Here is a 21423-nt window from a genome sequence, read left to right on the forward strand (position 1 = left end):
TCCCCTATCACAGCTCGGGGAGCATGTCCTTTCTGCTACAGCTCTCTCCCCTATCACAGCTTCAGGGAGGGGGCTGTATTTTCTGCTGCAGCTTTCTCTATGTAAGGGCTCATGCACATGAACCTATTTTTATTCCGTGTCTGTTCTGTTTTTTTGTGGCCCATATGTGAACTATTCACTTCAATGGGGCTGCAAAAAAAAAACGTATGTCCGTGGGGCTGCAATAAAAACAACGTATGTCCATTTCCGTATGTCCGTTCTGCAAAAAACAAACAAACATGTCCCATTATTGTCCGCATTACGGACAAGGATAGGACTGTTCTATAAGGGGCCGGCCGTTCCGTACGAAATGCACATGGCTGGTATCCGTGTCTTGCGTAACCGCAATTTACAGATGGCAAACCATCCAACGTTCGTGTGCATGAGCCCTAACTGCCACAACTTCTAACAGTAGATATGACTGGTGGCAGCTGAAGGATGGATCTGAGAATGTGTGACCACCTCAGCGAGGTGGACAGATAAATGCGGAAAATAACAAACAGCAGGTGGCGCTATGTAGATGCATTTTATTAAATAACTCAGCGGCTATACTAAATGATTAAATGAATCCAATTCCAAAGCTATTCAGATCCAGGTGCTGGTTTGAAAAAAAAAATTGCATTTTTTTACATGGGACAACCGCTTTAATGTAAACTCTCACTATTATTAAGCCGGCGCGTTACCTCGAGAAAATGCTCCGCTTGCTGTTCGCGATCCAACTTTCTGGACGTGGTGGTAATGAGACCTAAATGAAAATAAAGGAGACATCATTAAAACTTCCAAATCTTGGCTGAGTATTGGAAAGTCTGTTAAGTTGTTTGCTGTTCTTAATATATAACTCACTAAGACTCTCAGCTCAATGTAAAACCTGAAGCCCATCACCCACAGCGGAGCGAAACGCAGAAGCGCTCAATAGCGGCAAGGTACTGGGCGGTTTAGTAAAGTAACCGGATAGAGTATCATTCTGCACACTGCGCAGAGTTCCTATTAGATCTTATTGATGATACCTCCAATGATGACCAGGAGGATTACAATGCAGTGGACGTCTACCTGTTCTGTACTGGAAGCTGGTCCTCAAAATAATATTCACTGGTGGACCCAAGGAACCCCAGCCCAACACTTCTGCTGACCCATCATGAACACATAGTACTCGTGTAAACCAAATACAGCATCTTCCCATGGAGACAATATTGGCTTCATGAATATCTATCCCAGCCCGGCAAATAGAACAGTGGACAAACCTTAGATTTTCCTCGAAGCAAGCTGGATTCACCATCAAAGGTATTTTCCAGGATAACTATGGTTTTTAACAGCTATGCTCATGTCGTTTCTTACCTCATGGACATCTTTCCCACAACCTTTTTTTTCTCAGTTTGGACTTTCCTGACTAGCTTTGACCACATAAAACTATCCCTCTGGTTTGTCTCCACCCTGTAGGTAGCACTTCCTGTTCCTGCATCCAACCAAACCCATGATGCACTTCTCCTTTCTCAGCTCCAGCACCGCCCCTAACCACGCCCAGCTAGTTTATAGCTCCTCCCACACAGCTAGTTACATGGACACTCCCCTCTCGCTGCCCTGTCCATAGGCATAACATCACAGGAAATAAGTAAAAAGCTGTATGGACACGGTCATGTGACCACAGCCCAGAACGGGAGAAAGGAGCGATAAATGTAAAAGAAATACATTACAAAATTACAACGACCTTGATAAAGGATTATTTTAAAGGATGTTGGTGCAAACCAGAAAACCTGTAAGCGATGACCACATGCTGATAATTTAGGAGGCCCCGTGTACACATTTCAGGTGAGATCCGACTACAAAGTTCAGCACGGAATCCGCATGTGATTTTTTTCAAACATTTTTTTTAACAGTTTCTCTTGCATTTTTTTTAAAGCCTTTTTGATTCTTTTTTTAAAATCCTTTTTAACCAATGGCTGTTTGCTTCAATACAAAACTGCATTTTCAGTCTGCAGTTTTTGGTGTGGATCTGCGCCAAAAAAGTGCAAAAAAAACGTGGACACTTACTGCGTAGGTTCGAAGTAGGTTCTGCTGCAGGATAGGGCATGTTGCTTTTTCCCCCCCATGCTTCGTTTTTACAAGTGCTGCCTCCCAATGAAATTAATGGGAGGCTGTTTAGAGGCGTTTTTTTGACACGTTGCGACCAAAAAAACTCCACGTGAAAAGGGCCCTTACAGTCTTCACAATGCTTTCTATTATTTATTTCATACTGAGAAAAAAAGGGTAAATTGTACAAAGTATCCGACTTCCTGGACAATAATCTGTTCTGAAATGCTCCGAGTAACCAGCGGGCAAACTGTCCGAGCAATATCCTTCCAACACATGAAAAACAGAAATGTCAGGAGCTAATGTGCCGGCCGCGTCCACTTCATCTTAACAATTCAAATGCCCCATTCAAAAGTGATACGAAAAGAGCAAAACGGAACCGAGGACTAATGGAAAATACAGCCAGACGATGACATATGGATTAGGGGAAGAAGAATTACTGGACAGTCTACAGTAAGTGTGTGAAAAAGATGGAAATATCTCATTCCTGTGCTGAGATATCAGCTGTGCTAGTCCCGTCGTGCCTGTGGTCCGATGACAACACTTCCTGCCTCTGTGATGTCATCTGTGCTAGTTTATAGGCAGCTTCTTCATACTATTCTCTATGCTTCATCTTAAAGGGCATCTGTCAGCAGTTTTGTACCTATGACACTGGCTGACCTGTTACATGTGCGCTTGGCAGCTGAAGGCATCTGTGTTGGTCCCATGTTCATATGTGCCCGCATTGCTGAGAAAAATGATGCTTCAATATATGCAAATGAGCCTCTAGGAGCAACGGGGGCGTTAGCATTACACCTAGAGGCTCTGCTTTCTCTGCAACTGTTGCGCCCTCTGCATTTTGATTGCCAGAACCAGATGTTATCACGTTTACACTGCCTGTCCCTGTCAATCAAAGTGCACAGTGCTCGGCTGTTGCAGAGAGAGCAAGGCCTCTAGGTGTAATGACAACGCCCCCGTTGCTCCTAGAAACTCATTTGCATATATTAAAACAATGTTTTTCTCAGCAATGCGGGCACATATGAACATGGGACCAACACAGATGCCTTCAGCTGCCAAGTGCACATGTAACAGGTCAGCCGGTGTCATAGGTACAAAACTGCTGACAGATGCTGTCCTGGAAAATCCTCCTCCAGATACTAAAGGGAGGCTGATGTTTATATTACGGAAGATCTCCATAACCCCTTATCTGTTAGCAAAAATGATAGGAATGGATCCTTAAAGGAACTATGTAGTGTCCTCCGAATTTATGTTACTTATACAATCTCTGCAATTCACAGGGTTAATTTATCATCGTTCTACGGCTAATTTGTAAAGTTCTGCTTTGTGGGAATATTTGTGACTTTTCTCTATTTTTGAAAAATATGGGTGAGGATCAAGCAGGAACTACAGATTTAGGCATCAGGCACACGGCCGTGGCCGTATTGCGGCCTGCAAACACATTCACTTGAATGGGTCCGCAATCTGGAGCTGCGGTGCGGAACGGAGGCAAGGAACCCCACGGAAACACTACGGAGTGCTTCCGTGGTGTTTCTGTCCGTGCCTCCGTACCGCAAAAAAGTAGAACATGTTCTATTTTTTTGCGGTGCGGACGGATCACAGACCCATTCAAGTTAAATGGGTCTCGATCCGTCCCGGGCCGCCGCATGGACGTTGCCCATGCATTGGGGACCGCAAATTGCGGTTCCCAATGCACGGAACGGCCGCACAACGGCCATGTGCATGAGGCCTTACCGAAATGTGCACCAGAAAACCATAGTATACATTTTCTGGCACATAAACCTCCTGAGGACTCACCACAATTATTAAAGGCTATGTACACCTTTGGAGGCAAGTTTTTTATTATTGCATTGTACTTATTTTGAGCTAAAAATAATTTTTTCAATTGGCCTTTATGAAAAATATGGAGCCCTTTTTTGTGTACATCGCTGAGAATCTCTAGTAGCAGCCAGTGTTTTTTCTGTCTTTTCCGTCATCTGGGGAGCAGATGGACTCCTTATCTCTGCTCTCCGACATTATAAACACTCATAATAGCTCAGTCCTTATCTTTCTGAAAAGAATGTGGCTTAAATAAGTGTTTATGACCTCTTAGGCCCCTTGCACACTAATGTATTTTCTTTCCGTGTCTGTTCCTTTTTTTTGCGGATCTGTTTTTTTGCGGATCGCAAAATACATATGGTCGTGTGCAAGAGGCCTTAGTAGTTTTGAGATAAGAGTTATTAGATGACCGGCACAAACAAAGTGAAAATACCAGTCACACAGTTAGAAAAACAGTTAACCCTTTGTGACAGAATGGCTCAATATTTTTTTTAATAAAGGCCAATTGAAAATATGATTTTTTGCCTAAAATGAATAAAGTGCAAATTGTGAAACAAAAATTGCCTCCAAAGGTGTACATAGCCTTTACGGCTACCTGCACACATTGCAGGTCATATTTATTTTTTCCGTGCAGGTTTTTTTCCCCCTAGTGCCAGCAAAGTGAAGATAAGCCACACTTTATGATAATTTTACAAGTATTTTGCTTAAACACATAATTTTTCATGTAATAGCCGCCAGGTGGCCTCATGCTAATCTATGGCAGCGCCATATAGTGGCGGGAACAAAGATCAATATCAAGGAAGGCGAGCCTATTAAATGACAGCAACGAATCACCAAACCTGGCCTACAGGTGACTGCTGCCAGACATTGACGGCCTCTACCCATCCCGTGTGCCACAGGAACGGCCACTCTCATCTCTACACCCCATGCACAGACTGACTTTTAATTAAAACACATATTTTCCGCTTCTAAATTAAACAACAAACTTCATTGGAGAGCTGCTATCTGCAGAACAGCATATTCCAGATGGAGCTGCTGCATGTGCCAAAAATTTACACAGAGCCGTTTGCGGGAACAGAGCATTTTTATTTTTTTTTGCCTCGCTACATATTGATTACTGCAGGAGAAAACGACTATTTCTACATGTGCTACATTATAGGATTTCAAAAACGAAGCCGGCTAAATGGACCACTCCACGGCGTGCCCGGAGGAGCTGCTAATTGTAGCCGTTAGACCAGCAGAGACCCTTTCGTTCACAGTACAAAAAAAAAAAGATAAACAAAAGCCCGAGACAAAACCGAAGCTGCGCCACCTGTTGCCGATGACATCATCAGCTGAGATGAAACATTCTTGCAAAAGGAATGGAGGGCTGATCAGACGCCCGGCGGGACGCGGATATTTCACAGTCCAGAAGCACTTGGCACACAACAGGCGCCTTTCTCTCTTTCAGTCTTGGAGAATGTGAATGTTCTGTGGGCTCCCGCTTAGGATTCTGTCTAAATTAGACAAATCCATTCCCTCCTTAAAAGACTGGAGGAGAAAACATTTCTGGGTAGGGTTACAGAGCAGTAAGGGGGTAGTGTCCTGACCAGCTACCACATATGATAGTCGCTGCAATGGACAGGCTGATTAGGAAAGGACTCCATTAATCCGGCATTTGATCATCCAGAAAGTCTGGATTTTTGTCACAAAGAACGGCGAAGGAATAATCCGTAAGGCCGGACGACTGAGCAGCGATCTCCAATTAAAGGGGGTTTTCAGTTTAGTATAAATAAAGTTCTACAAGTTTCTAATATACTTTTTTGTTTCAACTCCTCACCATTTTCAAATGTATGCTTGCTGTCAGTGAATGAGAACACAGTTGTTTACAAGAGGCCGCAGACCTATGTATAGCTTAGTCCTGCTCTAAGGGGAGATATGTATCCAGTCTGGGCAATGCTTTTTGAGTAGGGATCAGCGAACCCGTTGAAGTTCTGGTTCGCCGTGATCGGCCGAACTTCAGGTCAAAGTTCGGGTTCGGGACACAAACTTGACCCGAACTTGACCCCGAACCCCATTAAAGTCAATAGGGACCCGAACTTCACTTTATTATTTTCCATTATAACATGGTCATAGCGGAAAATAATAGCATTCTTAAGACAGAATGCTAAATAAAATGGCCATTGAGGGGTTAAAAATAATTTAAAATATAAACTCACCTCATCCACTTGATCGCGCAGCCGGTATCCTCTTCTTTCTTCTTTCTGCAGGACCTGCAAAAGGACCTGCGATGACGTCTCCGCGCCCACCACGTGACGTCATCGCAGGTCCTGCTGAATGAACATAGAAGGACCTGCAGTGACATCACCTAGCTCAACATCACGTGGTGAGCGTGGTGACATCATCGCAGGTCCTTTTGCAGGTCCTGCTGAATAAAGACAGAAGAGGATACCAGCTGCGAGATCAAGTGGATGAGGTGAGTTTTTTTTTATTATTTTTAACCCCTCAATGGCCTTTTTATTTAGCATTCTGTCTAAGGAATGCTATTATTTTCCGCTATGACCATGTTATAATGGAAAATAATAAAATCACCCGAACACCGAACCCGAACTTCAGTGAAAAAGTCCGGGGTCGGGTACCCAAACTTGCAAAGTTCGGTACGCACCCAAACTTTGCAGTTCGGGTTCACTCAACCCTATTTGTGAGTTAAAGCAGCTGCACATAGTTGCTACTTTGCTACAATGTATCAGTCAGGAACCAGGGCTGTTTAGCTTGCCGAGTATTGTCTAGACTGGATACAAATGTATCCACTTCTCAGCTGCGAATACTGCATATCCAGTGTAGACAAGGCTCTGTGAACTAAATACATCATAAGCAGCTATATAAATCTGTCTGATGCTCTGCTACAATGTATCAGTCTGAAGTCCAGACTGTTGAGCTCACAGAGCTTTGTCTACGCTGACACAATTGTATCCACTTGCTATGTCCAGGATTACTGCCTCTGAATGGAAACAATGTCTTCATTCACTCGTAGCATGCAGAGTTCCTGAAAATGGCGAGGCGTTGAAACAGAAAATAAATGAGAGAGTTGTAGTACTGTTCATTTACAGTGATTAAAGGGGTATTCCAGCTACATCAAGATAGGTCCAGGTCCTAGAGATGAGACCTGCATCTGTCATGTCTGTAGAAGCTGGACCTATCACCTATCTCCAGAATGGGGGTCCCCCAACTCTCGTCCTGGTGAGGCGACTGCTGCCTCTAATGAATAGAGAAGGGGTCGGGTGTGATCTCCCAGCCGCAGACGTGCGGCCGCCTGCCCATTTATTCTCTCTGTGTTGAACATAAAGTCAGCAACTTCGTATGACCCTTTAAAGGGGTTGTCCATGATCTCCTCCCCAGTCAGGGGTACTTGTGGAGAAATCGATACTTAGGCCTCCTGCAGACGACCGTATGGTTTTGCGGTCCGTTTTAAACTGATCCGTTTTTCCGTTTTGTTTGTTTCAGTAGTGTTTGCGTTCCTTTTTTTTCCCCGTTTGGTTTCCGTTTGTGATCCGTTTTTTGCGGATCACAAACGGAAACGGAAGCATACAATAATGTTTAAACAGTAAGTTTTCAATAGATGATTCCGCAAAAACGGAACGCATACGGAAGACATACGGATGCATTCCGTTTTTTTGTGGACCCGTTGACTTGAATTAAGCCACAGAACGTGATTTGCGGCCAGTAATAGGAAATGTTCTATGTTTGAACGGAATGGAAATATGTAAATACGGAAAAGGAAGGCATACGGAGTACAGTTTTTTTTTTGCGGATCCGTTGAAATGAATGGTTCCGTATACGGAATGCAAAAAAACTGAACGAAATGGAAAAAAATAAAACGTTCATATGCAGGAGGCCTTACCTGCACTTTGCTTCTTCGGTCTGGCTCCTTGGCTCCCGAGCTCTCTCTTTACTGGCTATCAACTTTTGCAAAAACTGGGTCCCATGCGCTGTTGCAGCCAATGGCTGGCCTCAGCAATCCTGGGTCTCTAAGTTACCTGTGACTGCTGGAGGAAAGTCATTGGCTGTAGCAGTGCATGTCATTTGTCAACTTCCATGCAGGGAGTCGGTAAAGACAGCATGGGAGCAGGAACCAAATGGGGCGACCAGGTGAGTGTGGACTTGTTAACTGGCTGGATGGAAAATGCAAAAAAAAAAAAAAAGAACGAAAACAAGACAACCCCTTTTAGCACACATAGTTTCATGTACTCCATCAGTGGTCACCCAGACAGGATGTCACTGGTTGCTAAAACTGGCTGCAGAATACACTAAGGGAAGTCGTAATGAGAATAATAAATGCGGATTCTGTAAATTCCAATATTAATAAAAGTATGCATGAGTAGGCACTGCAGCGGCGCGAGAAGTGTCCTCCACAGCACTGCAGCGGAGCGAGAAGTGTCCTCCACAGCACTGCAGCGGAGCGAGAAGTGTCCTCCACAGCACTGCAGCGGAGCGAGAAGTGTCCTCCACAGCACTGCAGCGGAGCGAGAAGTGTCCTCCACAGCACTCAGCCCAAGACTTCTGAGCTCGGCGACTGCACATATCATTTTGTGACTCCACTTGACTCCTCTTTGCCTCATGGTCTCAGTCGTGGCTGGTACGGCTGCAGGAAGCAGATAGTGGAGGCATTCTGCTGTCATAGAGACAGGGCGGCTTTTCGAGGACTGTCATGGCACTCACACTGGTGAGCAGTAATAACTCCTGGCAGACGCTCCTCTCATCTACTGCTTAGCAAGCTGTCAGGACAAGGGAACGTGGAGCAAAAACAGTTCCTCGGCCAGTTTGGGTAGTAGAAGAGGCAACGAGCGCATTTAATGCGACACAATATGGCGTCATACCCCGAGTCATCATCAGTCTGGTCTGTTCGATTAGGGACATGATTCCTACTTCTCCCCTTAGAGTCCTTGTATTTTAACGCAATTTCCTTTTATTTAATAGAGAATTGTGTAACTAGCAAATTTCTAAATAACTTCCTTTAAGAAATCTGCCTGCATCCACCTGAAAAATGCTGTAAAGTCATGGCCGCTAGGGGTCTCACTTCCACCTAAGTTGCAGTCCACTGTCTGTCGTCAGACAAGAAGAAGGCTGAGAGGAAATAGGGACGTGTCAGAGCTAGCTGAGATCCTGAGGCCGAATTACTTCTACACTGCTTCTGAACATCACAGGAGCCTCCCGTGTGTCTGTAAGCATGATCTCCCCCTCCTTATCTGTTCTGTGAGCTCTGGAGCTGAAAACAAAAATAGTGGGACGTAAGGGAAAGGATTTCACAGCAGTACAGTGCTGGCTGCTTCTTAGTGAAATGCATCGAACTGTGCAGCTGAAACAGGTAATAATATGGCTGAAAAAAACATTAGGGAAGCCGAAACCAAACATAACTGTTCCTTCACAGTTATGATTGTTCAAAGAAGCATAGCCATTATGCAAACTTTTTATTTTAAACTCAGGTACGCACTAAAGGGGTTGTCCAGGATAAGAAAAACATAGCAGCTTTTATCCACCAACAGCGCCGCCCCGTCCATAGGATGCGACTGGCATTGCATCTCTGGGAATTAGGTTAAAAAGCTGTACCAAACGCAACCTGAACCATTTTTGAAAAAACAAAAACAGAATTCCGGATTATTGGATGCCAGGTTATAGGAATTTCCTTTTATATAATAGATGTATGCTGGAAAAGCCGGATGTCAATGAATATGTCTGCTATTAGATCTATCGGAATTTTCACTTTCACTCGCTTTTCCAGAAATTTAAAGCACAACTTTCTGGGGTACTGGATGCTGGATTAAAAGGATTTTCTTCTCGATACAGTATTTATGGGCAGGGCTAAATGCGTCTTGGACGTGGGTAAGGCATGCCGAACCTGAACTATGGCTGAGTTGTGCCGGAAGCCACGGGCGTGGGTAAGCCTGGAGAGGGCGTACCCTATTGGAGTGTGTGAAAAAAGGGGTGGGAGGGAGGGGCAAGTGAGACACACCACCTGAGGGAAGGAATTGGCAGGTATATATAGGGAGCTAATGCCCTGCCCACAAATACAGGCTGAAATCAGCCTTAATACTTATGGGCAGGGCTAAATGCGTCTTGGACGTGGGTAAGGCATGCCGAACCTGAACTATGGCTGAGTTGTGCCGGAAGCCACGGGCGTGGGTAAGCCTGGAGAGGGCAAAAAGACAAGTACGCTATGTTGTCTACACTGGTTTATTCATATTCTTCCAGCCCGCATGACCTATAACGCCAACGACTGAAAAGCTTGAGAAATTTCCCGGTGTGGATTCGGAATGTATCTGTTGAAGCAAGATGACCTCCAGCGCCCCATGGATCGAATAACGTGAGCGGGGACTTGGTGTTTCGAAGCTGACGATGCCGCCCCAATACGGAACGAGTGACCCGAAATGGCTCCTGGGTCGTACCCCAGACCTGCCGCCAGAGAGCGGATGTGGGACGTGAATTGGTTTGAAGTGAGGGGTTTGTTCTTGAAGGGCAGGAGCAGACTGTCAGGAGGCGCTGTCTGCAACAGGGACAATAATTTATTGAGGATCTGGACTGGACACCAATTATTCCGGGTAGGGAAATATTTAATTTCCGTGGATGGCCCTGTCTGGTTTGTTTTGGTTGACGGAATGCTGAGTACATAATAGTTATAGTGCCACGACAGTTGTTCTTTGCGAAGACCGCCGGGTCTCGGAGAGCTGCCAGTGAATTCTCCTGGCAGGAGGAAGCCGTAAAAACTTAGAACATGGCCGCTTGGATGACCGTGCTGGTCAAGGGCCAAAAGGGATCGCCGTCCAGGGCAGAAGACAAGTCCCTGAACAGCTTGCCGAACACCGGCTGTCTGCGGGTGGCAGCCTGTTTTGCATTTTGCTGTATTCCCCTGAGGGCCGCCTTGATGACCTGGTTGGACAAGATAGAAGAACAACCCGGATTACTAAGCATAAAATGGAGTTGAAGGCCTGCTAGGTATAATTTGATAGTATTATATGAGAGCTTTTGTTGGGAATGGCAGAAGGCTATGAACGCCAGTAAGTAAGATATTTCGTCGCGGCCGCCCTGAGAATAGAGAAGTCTAAATCTCTCAAACGCTTTCAACCCCGCTTTATAATTCCTGGACATATTTGGGGCTAATGATTGTGTTATGAGGTGTTTTGCTGTTGAGATCAGAGATTCTAAACCATCACTGGGGTGTTGTATGCTGGGATTGTGGCACCCGTGGGGTCCGCGTCAGGCATCTCCTTGCGGGGCTTTGCCTGCTTTTAGAATGATAATGGCCGGAGACGCTTCTAGGAATCTGGGGGAAACATAAAGTAAACTGAATAACGTACCCGTGGGGATAGGATAAGGACCGTGAGACCCCTTGACCATCCGGGAGACTCCTAACTAAGAACCGAGCCCGGATGGCCTGGAGTAGGGTGTGGCGGACTCAATATGACATATGGCGTGGAAACAACAATGGCTAAATTGAAGGTCCAGTTGTCGCCCAGCATTTGGCTCATCCTGGCGGGACCCAGAGGCAAGATAAATGATGTGACATGGTATCAGTGGTAGCTGAACCTGGACGATCTAGGTGACATACACTGTTAAGTTGGCCTGGACGATCCAGGTGACATACAACATTAAACTCGGCCTGGACGATCCAGATGACATACAACGCTAAAGTTGGCCTGGACGATCCAGGTGACATACAACATTGAACTCGGCCTGGACGATCTAGGTGACATACAACATTGAACTCGGCCTGGACGATCCAGGTGACATACAACATTAAACTCGGCCTGGACGATCCAGATGACATACAACGCTAAAGTTGGCCTGGACGATCCAGGTGACATACAACATTGAACTCGGCCTGGACGATCCAGGTGACATACAACATTGAACTCGGCCTGGACGATCCAGGTGACATACAACACTGAACTCGGCCTGGACGATCCAGGTGACATACAACACTGAACTCGGCCTGGACGATCTAGGTGACATACAACGTTAAAGTTGGCCTGGACGATCCAGGTGACATACAACGTTAAAGTTGGCCTGGACGATCCAGGTGACATACAACATTGAACTCGGCCTGGACGATCCAGGTGACATACAACATTAAAACTCGGCCTGGACGATCCAGGTGACATACAACATTAAACTCGGCCTGGACGATCCAGGTGACATACAACACTGAACTCGGCCTGGACGATCCAGGTGACATACAACACTGAACTCGGCCTGGACGATCCAGGTGACATACAACACTGAACTCGGCCTGGACGATCCAGGTGACATACAACGCAAAAGTTGGCCTGGACGATCCAGGTGACATACAACATTAAACTCGGCCTGGACGATCCAGGTGACATACAACATTGAACTCGGCCTGGACGATCCAGGTGACATACAACACTGAACTCGGCCTGGACGATCCAGGTGACATACAACACTGAACTCGGCCTGGACGATCCAGGTGACATACAACGCTAAAGTTGGCCTGGACGATCCAGGTGACATACAACGCTAAAGTTGGCCTGGACGATCCAGGTGACATACAACATTGAACTCGGCCTGGACGATCCAGGTGACATACAACATTGAACTCGGCCTGGACGATCCAGGTGACATACAACACTGAACTCGGCCTGGACGATCCAGGTGACATACAACATTAAAACTCGGCCTGGACGATCTAGGTGACATACAACGCAAAAGTTGGCCTGGACGATCCAGGTGACATACAACATTAAACTCGGCCTGGACGATCCAGATGACATACAACGCTAAAGTTGGCCTGGACGATCCAGGTGACATACAACATTGAACTCGGCCTGGACGATCCAGGTGACATACAACATTGAACTCGGCCTGGACGATCCAGGTGACATACAACACTGAACTCGGCCTGGACGATCCAGGTGACATACAACACTGAACTCGGCCTGGACGATCCAGGTGACATACAACACTGAACTCGGCCTGGACGATCCAGGTGACATACAACGTTAAAGTTGGCCTGGACGATCCAGGTGACATACAACGTTAAAGTTGGCCTGGACGATCCAGGTGACATACAATATTGAACTCGGCCTGGACGATCCAGGTGACATACAACATTAAAACTCGGCCTGGACGATCCAGGTGACATACAACGCAAAGTTGGCCTGGACGATCCAGGTGACATACAACACTGAACTCAGCCTGGACGATCCAGATGACATACAACGCTAAAGTTGGCCTGGACGATCCAGGTGACATACAACACTGAACTCGGCCTGGACGATCCAGGTGACATACAACGTTAAACTCGGCCTGGACGATCCAGGTGACATACAACGTTAAACTCGGCCTGGACGATCCAGGTGACATACAACGTTAAACTCGGCCTGGACGATCCAGGTGACATACAACGTTAAACTCGGCCTGGACGATCCAGGTGACATACAACGTTAAACTCGGCCTGGATGATCCAGGTGACATACAACGCTAAAGTTGGCCTGGACGATCCAGGTGACATACAACATTAAACACGGCCTGGACGATCCAGGTGACGTACAACATTGATCTTGGCCTGAGTGGTCCAGGCGACAGATAATTTAAGTACGCAGTATATGTGGTAACTAAACTGATCGCGCGCCACTGACGAATCTTCCCAGCCAAATCTGCGTTTGGAAAACGGGGAGCCTGCCACGTGCAATTTTGTACCCCTGACACCTGCTGGCAGAGTGAATCCCTGCCTCCATGCCGAGACACAATTCTGACCTGCAGGGACCAAGTAGCTTACTGGCCCATGTGCTGTTGATTAATATATGTAAATACGCACACCAAAATTGCCCCTGACACAGGCTGGAAGCTGGGCTGCCGCAGCTTGGCGTAACGCCGGCAACAATGCCCACTGCTTCCCACCTGTGCCGCCTCTGCTATATAGCGTCTCTGCTGGGGCAATGATTTAATTATCCCTTTTTTTTTTTTTTTTTAAACTGGGGCAGATATTTCCGAATGGACATGTGGCGCGCTCATGGCCGCTGCAGGGAGGGGAAGGGGGACCCCCGTGCCTGCGACCCTGCTAGGACTGGGATGTGTGGTCCCCAAGTGCGAGCCTGGAGTGGACGGACGTGTGTGCCTTTCAAGGGGAACCTAGACTTGTACTCTTTCCCTAACTAAACATAGCTACCCCCGACTGCCCATTTCCTGCCACCGTAGGAGCTCCGGAAGGCAGAGCGAGCGGTGGACGTGTACAGGAGGGTCATTTCTTCGGCGCTCGGCTGAACATGCCTGTGGAGGCCCGGCGGTCACGTGTGCGTTCCACCGTGAACCGCACGCCATCCGCGAGAAGGGGAGACCGACCCGTGGCCGCAAGTATACGGCACGCTCCATTGGACAAGTACTTACCCGGTGACAGACCGGAAAAACAGTTTAAGTATTGCACTATACCGTGTAGCGAACCGAAACTTTTGAAACAACCGTGATGCTTGCACGTGCCGGCAGCTGGATGTGGCTCCTCTTGAGAACGAAAACTTCTCTCAGGAATGTCGCACTGTGCAGAGAATCGTACTGAAGAGAAAAAACAGACGTGAAGCTTGCTGGGCAGCTAGGTGTGGCTCTTCCTACAGATGCAAGTGAGACACACCACCTGAGGGAAGGAATTGGCAGGTATATATAGGGAGCTAATGCCCTGCCCACAAATACAGGCTGAAATCAGCCTTAATACTTGTAGAAAAGCAGGCAGTGTCGGATATTAAAGCTCCCATGGGATATGTCATCCAGCGCTTCCAGAAGCAGTACTGAGATGATTTCTGGACTAGTGTTATTCGAATTGCGAATTTTAAATCGAGAATATCGCCACTTCAAGAATTTGCGAATATTTAGAATATAGTGCTATATATTCGCATTTGCGAAGAGTGTTGAATAATCTAACTGCGAATTTATCGCAAATATATTACATTGCTGATTTTTGCAATCAAGTAAACAATGACTGGAGATCACGAATTCTCGAATTTGCAAATTTATGGCGAATATTAGGCCAAATATTCGCAAAATATCGCAAATTCGAATATTGCCTATGCCGCTCATCACTATTCTGGACTATTGGATGCCGGCTTAAAGGGATATTCTGTATATCGCAGATACTGATTCAATATTTCTGGAAAAGCTAGATGGCCATCAGTATGTCTGCCATATAAGCTCCCATGAGATTGTTCACCCAGCTTTTCCTGACACAGAATGCAAGACGTTCTGGACTATTGGATGTCAAATTAAAGGGAGTTTAGATACATACTGATACATATTTTTTATACATATTGATACATATTGATTCTGTGTTTCTAGAAAAGCTGGGTGACAATCAATATGTCTGCTATTACGGCTGCCATACAAACTGACCGAGTTTCTGGATCATAGGAAGCCGCATTAAAGGGATTTTCCTGTATATCACAGATACCGATTTCATATTTATGACAGAGCTGACAACCAATATGTCTGCTATTACAGCTCCCATTTGAGCGTTCACCCAGCTTTTCCAGAAACAGAATGCCAGACCTTCTGGACTATTGGATGCCGATTTAAAGAGATTTTCCAGTATATCATTGACATTGATTCCATGGTCCTAGAAAAGCTGGGTGACAAACAATATGTCTGCGACTTAAGCTCCTGTACAAATTGCTGGGATTTCTGGATTATTGGATGCCGAATTAAAGGGATTATTTTCCGTTATATCATAGACATTGATTCCATGGTTCTAGAAAAGCTGGATGACAATAAATATGTCTGCGACTTAAGCTCACGTACGAGTTGTCGGGATCTCTGGACTATCGGATGCCGGATTACAGTTTTTTTCGCTGTATATCATGGCCTGCTGATCCTGAAATAAACATCACTGCTTAATAATCTCCCCCCGGATGACAGAGCGGCTACTTTACACTGTAATAACATGTGTTTTCCGAAGCGAGGGGGCGCAGACAATTAATCTCTCCATTGTTCTCGTCGTGTAAGGATTGTGTCGTTTCACGCCTCGAACATCTGACGCCGGCGACACATCATTAATCAAAGTGTCCCTCCGCAGCGACCCATCGCTTAGCTCCTGCCGTACGAAAGAATTTCAAAATTATAAAAAGGAAAAAAAATCCCCGAGATTTAGAAAATCCAACCCTGCCGTATGTAATTCACCACCGGCAACGGAGCCGCCCCTTTAAAAATAACAAAATGTAAAAAATTGTATGAAAAAGTAGCAAAGCCAATTACCCGCTCCTGGAAAATAAATGATATACTGTATGGAGTCAGGGTGCCCCCATCGTCCCCTGAGAATTAGTTACCGTGAAGTCACGCGGGGCGACCAGGCACCATGCAGAGCCAGTTAGTTATCTCTAAAATGTAGCAACGTTCTGCAGTTGCCGTGGAAACCGTTTCGCAGGTATGTATCAAGCTTAATATCCGCGCAGCTTATCCATCCCGTTATGGCAGGGGGGTGATTATTTCTTAAGACCTGTCACATATTAACTGAAAGCAGATGTGAAATCGCATCAAATAGACATCGCGGGTTAGGAAAATGTTTCCATTATCTAAAGACTTCAGCGAGCGGGAGACTATAAAAAGAAGAGAAAATGTCATTGTTCCCAAATTCACAGAATTCTACCACCTTAAAATAAGAAAATAAATGAATAATAATAATAATAATAATAATAATAATTAGGGAAATTGCTTAAAGGACAATTCCTTAAACAGATATTATCCGAATATTTTAGCTGTGAATCACAGAGCTGCTGAGGAGGTCACATTTTCTCTGGAGAGCCATAGACAGAATATGAGCATCCTGCGGGGTCGGCTTATTAGAAAATGGGGCCGTATTAAGGTCCACCCTGTTTGCCACGTTAGTTGTTCTCATAATTTCAGTCCACCTTATAGCTGATATTGTCACATAGTTCAAAAAGAATACTGCAAAATATAACGCACATAATACCATAATAATAATAGACAAGTGTCCAATGACCCCAGTGACCGCAACTGGGCGGCAGTCCCTACACTGAAACATGTGCGTGGAGAACACACAAACAAGGAGCAAAAAACAGACGGGCAAGGAAGCACCCAAAAAACGCCATAAGCAAACGAGAAAAGCACCAAGCCGATCCAGAAATTCACAAGCCAGAGGAGTCTTCAGCAATGCCACACGGTAACAGCAGGGGGAGCCACGATGGCGTCACTGCATGCCGGGTGGAGCGGTCAGCTAAACGAGCTGACGCTCTGGACCCCCACACACCTTGTCATTGGCCCAGGGCTTCAAATGGCCGCCCAGCTGATTTGGTGACATGTGTTTTCCCACAATCGACATTAATTTTCTCAGGTGATAAATGTCAGATTTTTGGGGGCCTCGACACAGGGAACTCACCGATCACTTGAACAGAGCATCTCCAGGTGGAAAATGACATCATTGGCACTTGCGCAGTCAGTGTCGGACTGGGGTACCTAAGACCCACCAGTAAAATTTATTTTGGGGGCCCACAATACGGATATAGTATAATAAATAATCTAACAAGTTTTTTATATGAACATAGGGTGGTTGAGGTGCTGTACTGTGCATTGAGTATATGTATGTAGTGCAGTAAGTCTACTGTGTTATGTGCCACTTGTGCAGGGGGTGGGAGACTAGGGGCCCACCTTGCTCAGGAGACCACCCAGTGGGCCAGTCCAAGCCTGGGCGCAGTAGTCATCTGGGGAAGCAGAGGTCGTTGTACTGCGCATGGAAAGGTCTCCTTAGCCAATCACTGACCTTAGTGTTGACCTTCCTCAGCCGGTGATTGGCTGAGCAGGCATTTCCGGCATGTTTAGTCAGAACAGGAAGTGGAGAGCAGCGGGTTGTCCATTATAGCACCGGCTTTTTCCACCCAGAACAAAAAGGCCAGTTTTTTGTTTGTCCTTCTAGGGAAGAGGAGACAGGAGAGATGATGATTGGGCAGTTGGATTTCCACATGCCCAATCCTTTTGTTCTTCGGGTGATACGAGGCTGCTTTACCCATCTTTCAACACTAAGAACACATTCACCCTAAGGGGGGGGGGGAGGTGCTTTCAGCCAGTATTATACATTGTAGCCTATTTTTGGTTGCTTCTTAAACTGCAGCTTAGTCCCACTTAATGTGCCTGTGTAAGAAATGAAGGAGAAACAACAGGAGTAACATGACCCCTTTACTGCACTAAGGTCGGAACCCAACAGATCATACATTTATGGATCATTCTTTAATTGGCACTCCCCCCCAAAAAAATTATATTCTCTGACCTGTTAGAACAGTACATGATGTAAACTGTAGTGAAGGTAATTTTCTTACCGGTGACTGTATTTTTAGTTACAACCTCCCTTCTGATCCTCAGCTGTGTCATGTGACCAACACTCTCCAAATAACACAACATCTTATTTGTGGACAGGAAGCCAGTTTCTCAGTGTATTCCTATGGAAGCCTCAATGTCAGTCTCATTGTCATGTGACCTGTCCTGTTTCAGTTGGAAATCAGACTGTATTTTCACATGACCAGTAACTGTATTCTTACCGGTGACTGTATTTGTGAGCACTCTGGACAGGAAGCCAGTCTCTCTATGTACTCCTATGGGAGCCTCAATGTCAGCCTCATAGGAATGAATAGAGAAGTAACTGACTTCCTGTCCTGTGCTGGTCACATGACACAGCTGAGGATTTGAAGGGAGGTTATAACTCTGAAATACACTGCTAAGAATATTACCTTCACTACAGTTTATATCATGGACCTTTCTAATGGGCCAAAGAGTAAAGATTTTTGTGGGATTGCTTCTTTAAGTTCTGTAGAACTTCTTTAAGCCTGATGATTCAATGAAGCCTATGATGATTCCTTAAATAACAGAAAAACAATAAAAGAACATGGCAGGTTGGTGCCAAAATGGTGGATTTTTTTTATTTTTATTTTATATATTTTTTGCATTATACAAAATTTGCAGCCCTATTGGAGTGACACATAAGTCAATGCCTAGGCTAAGAAACAAGCCCATAAAATGTAAGGTTATCCCGTAAGTGAATGAAAACACGTCACCCGCTTCATGTCAACACCGATACCAAGCCTAACATAATAGCAGGCAACATTACCGTTGTAAGTAGATAGAAAACAGATGGTCCTTTTATGTACGCGTTGTTTCCTCTGCATACAAATGCTTTTTGGGGGATCTAATTAGTCTTCCACAAAACTCAAACTGGGTAATTACTATCATTATCCCCTTTTCAAATAAATCTGAAGTCTAAACCGCAATTACGTTTTTAATCTTGCCGTTCATATTCGCACAAACAATTTTTCCCTCTTTGGGAAAAATAAAAAGTTGTGAAAAGTACTTTAGAGGTAAAATTGAGACATAATGCAGATCATTCCTAGAATTACTGTCTGCTCTCAATCTATCGTCTCTGAAGAGTTTGGTAAATTTCAGCATCTACGACGGTTTATTGGTATGAGGGGATGATGACAGATCGTCCATCTTTGTCAGTGCTTTATATATGCACAGTGGTGCAATCAGGATCAAACCTTCAGAGAACATGATGTCTGTAGTGCCTACTGGGCCATGGTATCTGGATGGGGCCCAAACCAGGGCCAGCCTTAGTCATTTTTCTGTAGAACCCCCTTTCCAATATCCACAAAATGCCAACATTTATTCAGCATTGTAAAGGAGCTAAGAGATTCTCATTATGCAGTACCCCAGACCTGGGGGTGTTTGCAATTCTCATGTTTTATATTGTATTGTTTGTGTATTTTCATAGGTTTTGGTCATTCATTCCAGTTGAAGAAGGTATGGTTGGCATGAACAAGAGTAGCCACCCTGTTCCTCCCCTCTTGGTAGGAGTAGGCTGGTCCTACTTCCTGCCAAGAGGGGAAGTTCCTGAGAGTTAATGAAAGAGATAGGACACATACACCAGAGCTCCTACTCCTAGGGACCATATCCAGTTTTCCTGTGAGACCATCAGTCCAGAGAGATCAACAGGATTAAGAAAACTGTTTCCAGGAAGCTTTAGTGTACAAAGACAGCAGAGTTATTAGCGAAATTACAGCTTTCAGATCATGCTTGAGATAAGGGACTGCGGTTCAGACACCCATCACCTAGATTAACCCTCAACCATAGTAACTTCAAGCCTGTATTTTTGTTAGCCTTGCTCTGTCGAAGAGAATCTGATATCAATGTTTTCATTTACATCCTTTCTTGCCAAATTGATTTGATAGAAGATGGCCACCATGAGGTCTTCAGAGAGAAGAAGCCTAGCTCTGATTGGTCCTATTGTTGTTACTGGTGTGACAAACAGCAGGCTTGGACCCACTGTTCCATAAGACCAACCTCCTCTAAGGGCGTTGTCTAAGTTAACCCCTCGTTCTTTACAGTACCACAGATTGTAGGCTTTTCCGAGGGGAACATCAGGATGCTACCTCTTGAGGTGGGTTGGTACACGAAGCAGCTAGACCAGGTGGAGCAGGTGGTACCAGTGCAAGGCACCAGAGGTGCAAGCTTAGTCAACAAGCTAAGTTGTAGTACAAAGGATGAGACAGAGGCATAGTCGCACAAGTAAAGGATCAGGGCAGGCAGCTCAGGTTTAGGTCAGACAAACCAGGTCGGTAACAAGAAAGAGATAAAACAGAACAGGTAAGGGTCAGACAGTTAGCAGAATCCAGAAGACAGACACGGGTCAGGAGTACAGGAACGCAGGAACAAAGACCTTCGCAGGACACTTAGGACCTATGACACTCAGGCAACTGGAAAGAGGGCAGGGCCATTTTATATAGGTGCAGGAGGGCTGGGATTGGCCAGAGGACTGGAACTAATGTTCTGGCCCTTTAAATTTACTGAAGTAACACGCTTCGGCCCTTTAACACACACACTCTCAGGAAGCAGGCTGGAAGACACTCTATGTGGCAGGGAGAAGACAGCGAGGGAGGCGGCCGGTCTCCGCCCGGATTGAGAGCCAGAGGCCGCGATGGTGACTAGGGGAACACTGGTGACCAGCTACCTCCATTACAACTGGGTGCCAAGTACCTGAGCAGGGTTCCTATATGAAGAGGATTTCCAACAATAGCAAACAAGAGGTTGGGGAATTGGTGCAATGGTTATGGAAAGAGTATGGAGGAGTAAACAACTCAGACTTTTGGATCCAGGGTGACAAAACCTTGCAATGGGTGCTCATTTTTGATCTTTGCCATGCTGCCCCCTTTCTTCTATATATACCATTGAAACTCGGAATTCAAATCACAACAAAAGTTCCACCTACCAATTATCTAACTAGGCTTTCTTTTTTCACCAATATCCGAGGACAACAGTGGATCTGACCCCATATATATTTTCTGTCCCCATTTCTCTCTCTTATAAATTTCCACAATCAGATAATGCCTTCAACCTTGATACAAATAAATATATCAAGGTAAAACCGATGATGTCATTAAACAGATTTACTAATGTATGAATCCATTATGCATGATGCATCCTCCATTAAGATGCCCAAATGACAGGACAAGATGGGCAAATATTCAA

At 45.4% G+C, this 21423-nt stretch overlaps 1 protein-coding gene across 5 annotated transcripts in view; it reads right to left on the reverse strand.

Annotated features, from left to right (window-relative positions):
- Window positions 1–21423, reverse strand: part of FAT3 (FAT atypical cadherin 3) — a 588664-nt gene that overhangs the window by 200953 nt on the left and 366288 nt on the right. For all 5 annotated transcript variants that reach the window (XM_040426352.1, XM_040426353.1, XM_040426354.1 and 2 more), the window contains one exon: window positions 723–784. In XM_040426352.1, coding sequence (XP_040282286.1) covers window positions 723–784 — 62 coding nt within the window. The remainder of the gene's footprint in view (window positions 1–722; window positions 785–21423) is intronic.

Source organism: Bufo bufo, chromosome 3 (genome assembly GCF_905171765.1).
Source record: "Bufo bufo chromosome 3, aBufBuf1.1, whole genome shotgun sequence".
Taxonomy (NCBI): domain Eukaryota; kingdom Metazoa; phylum Chordata; class Amphibia; order Anura; family Bufonidae; genus Bufo; species Bufo bufo.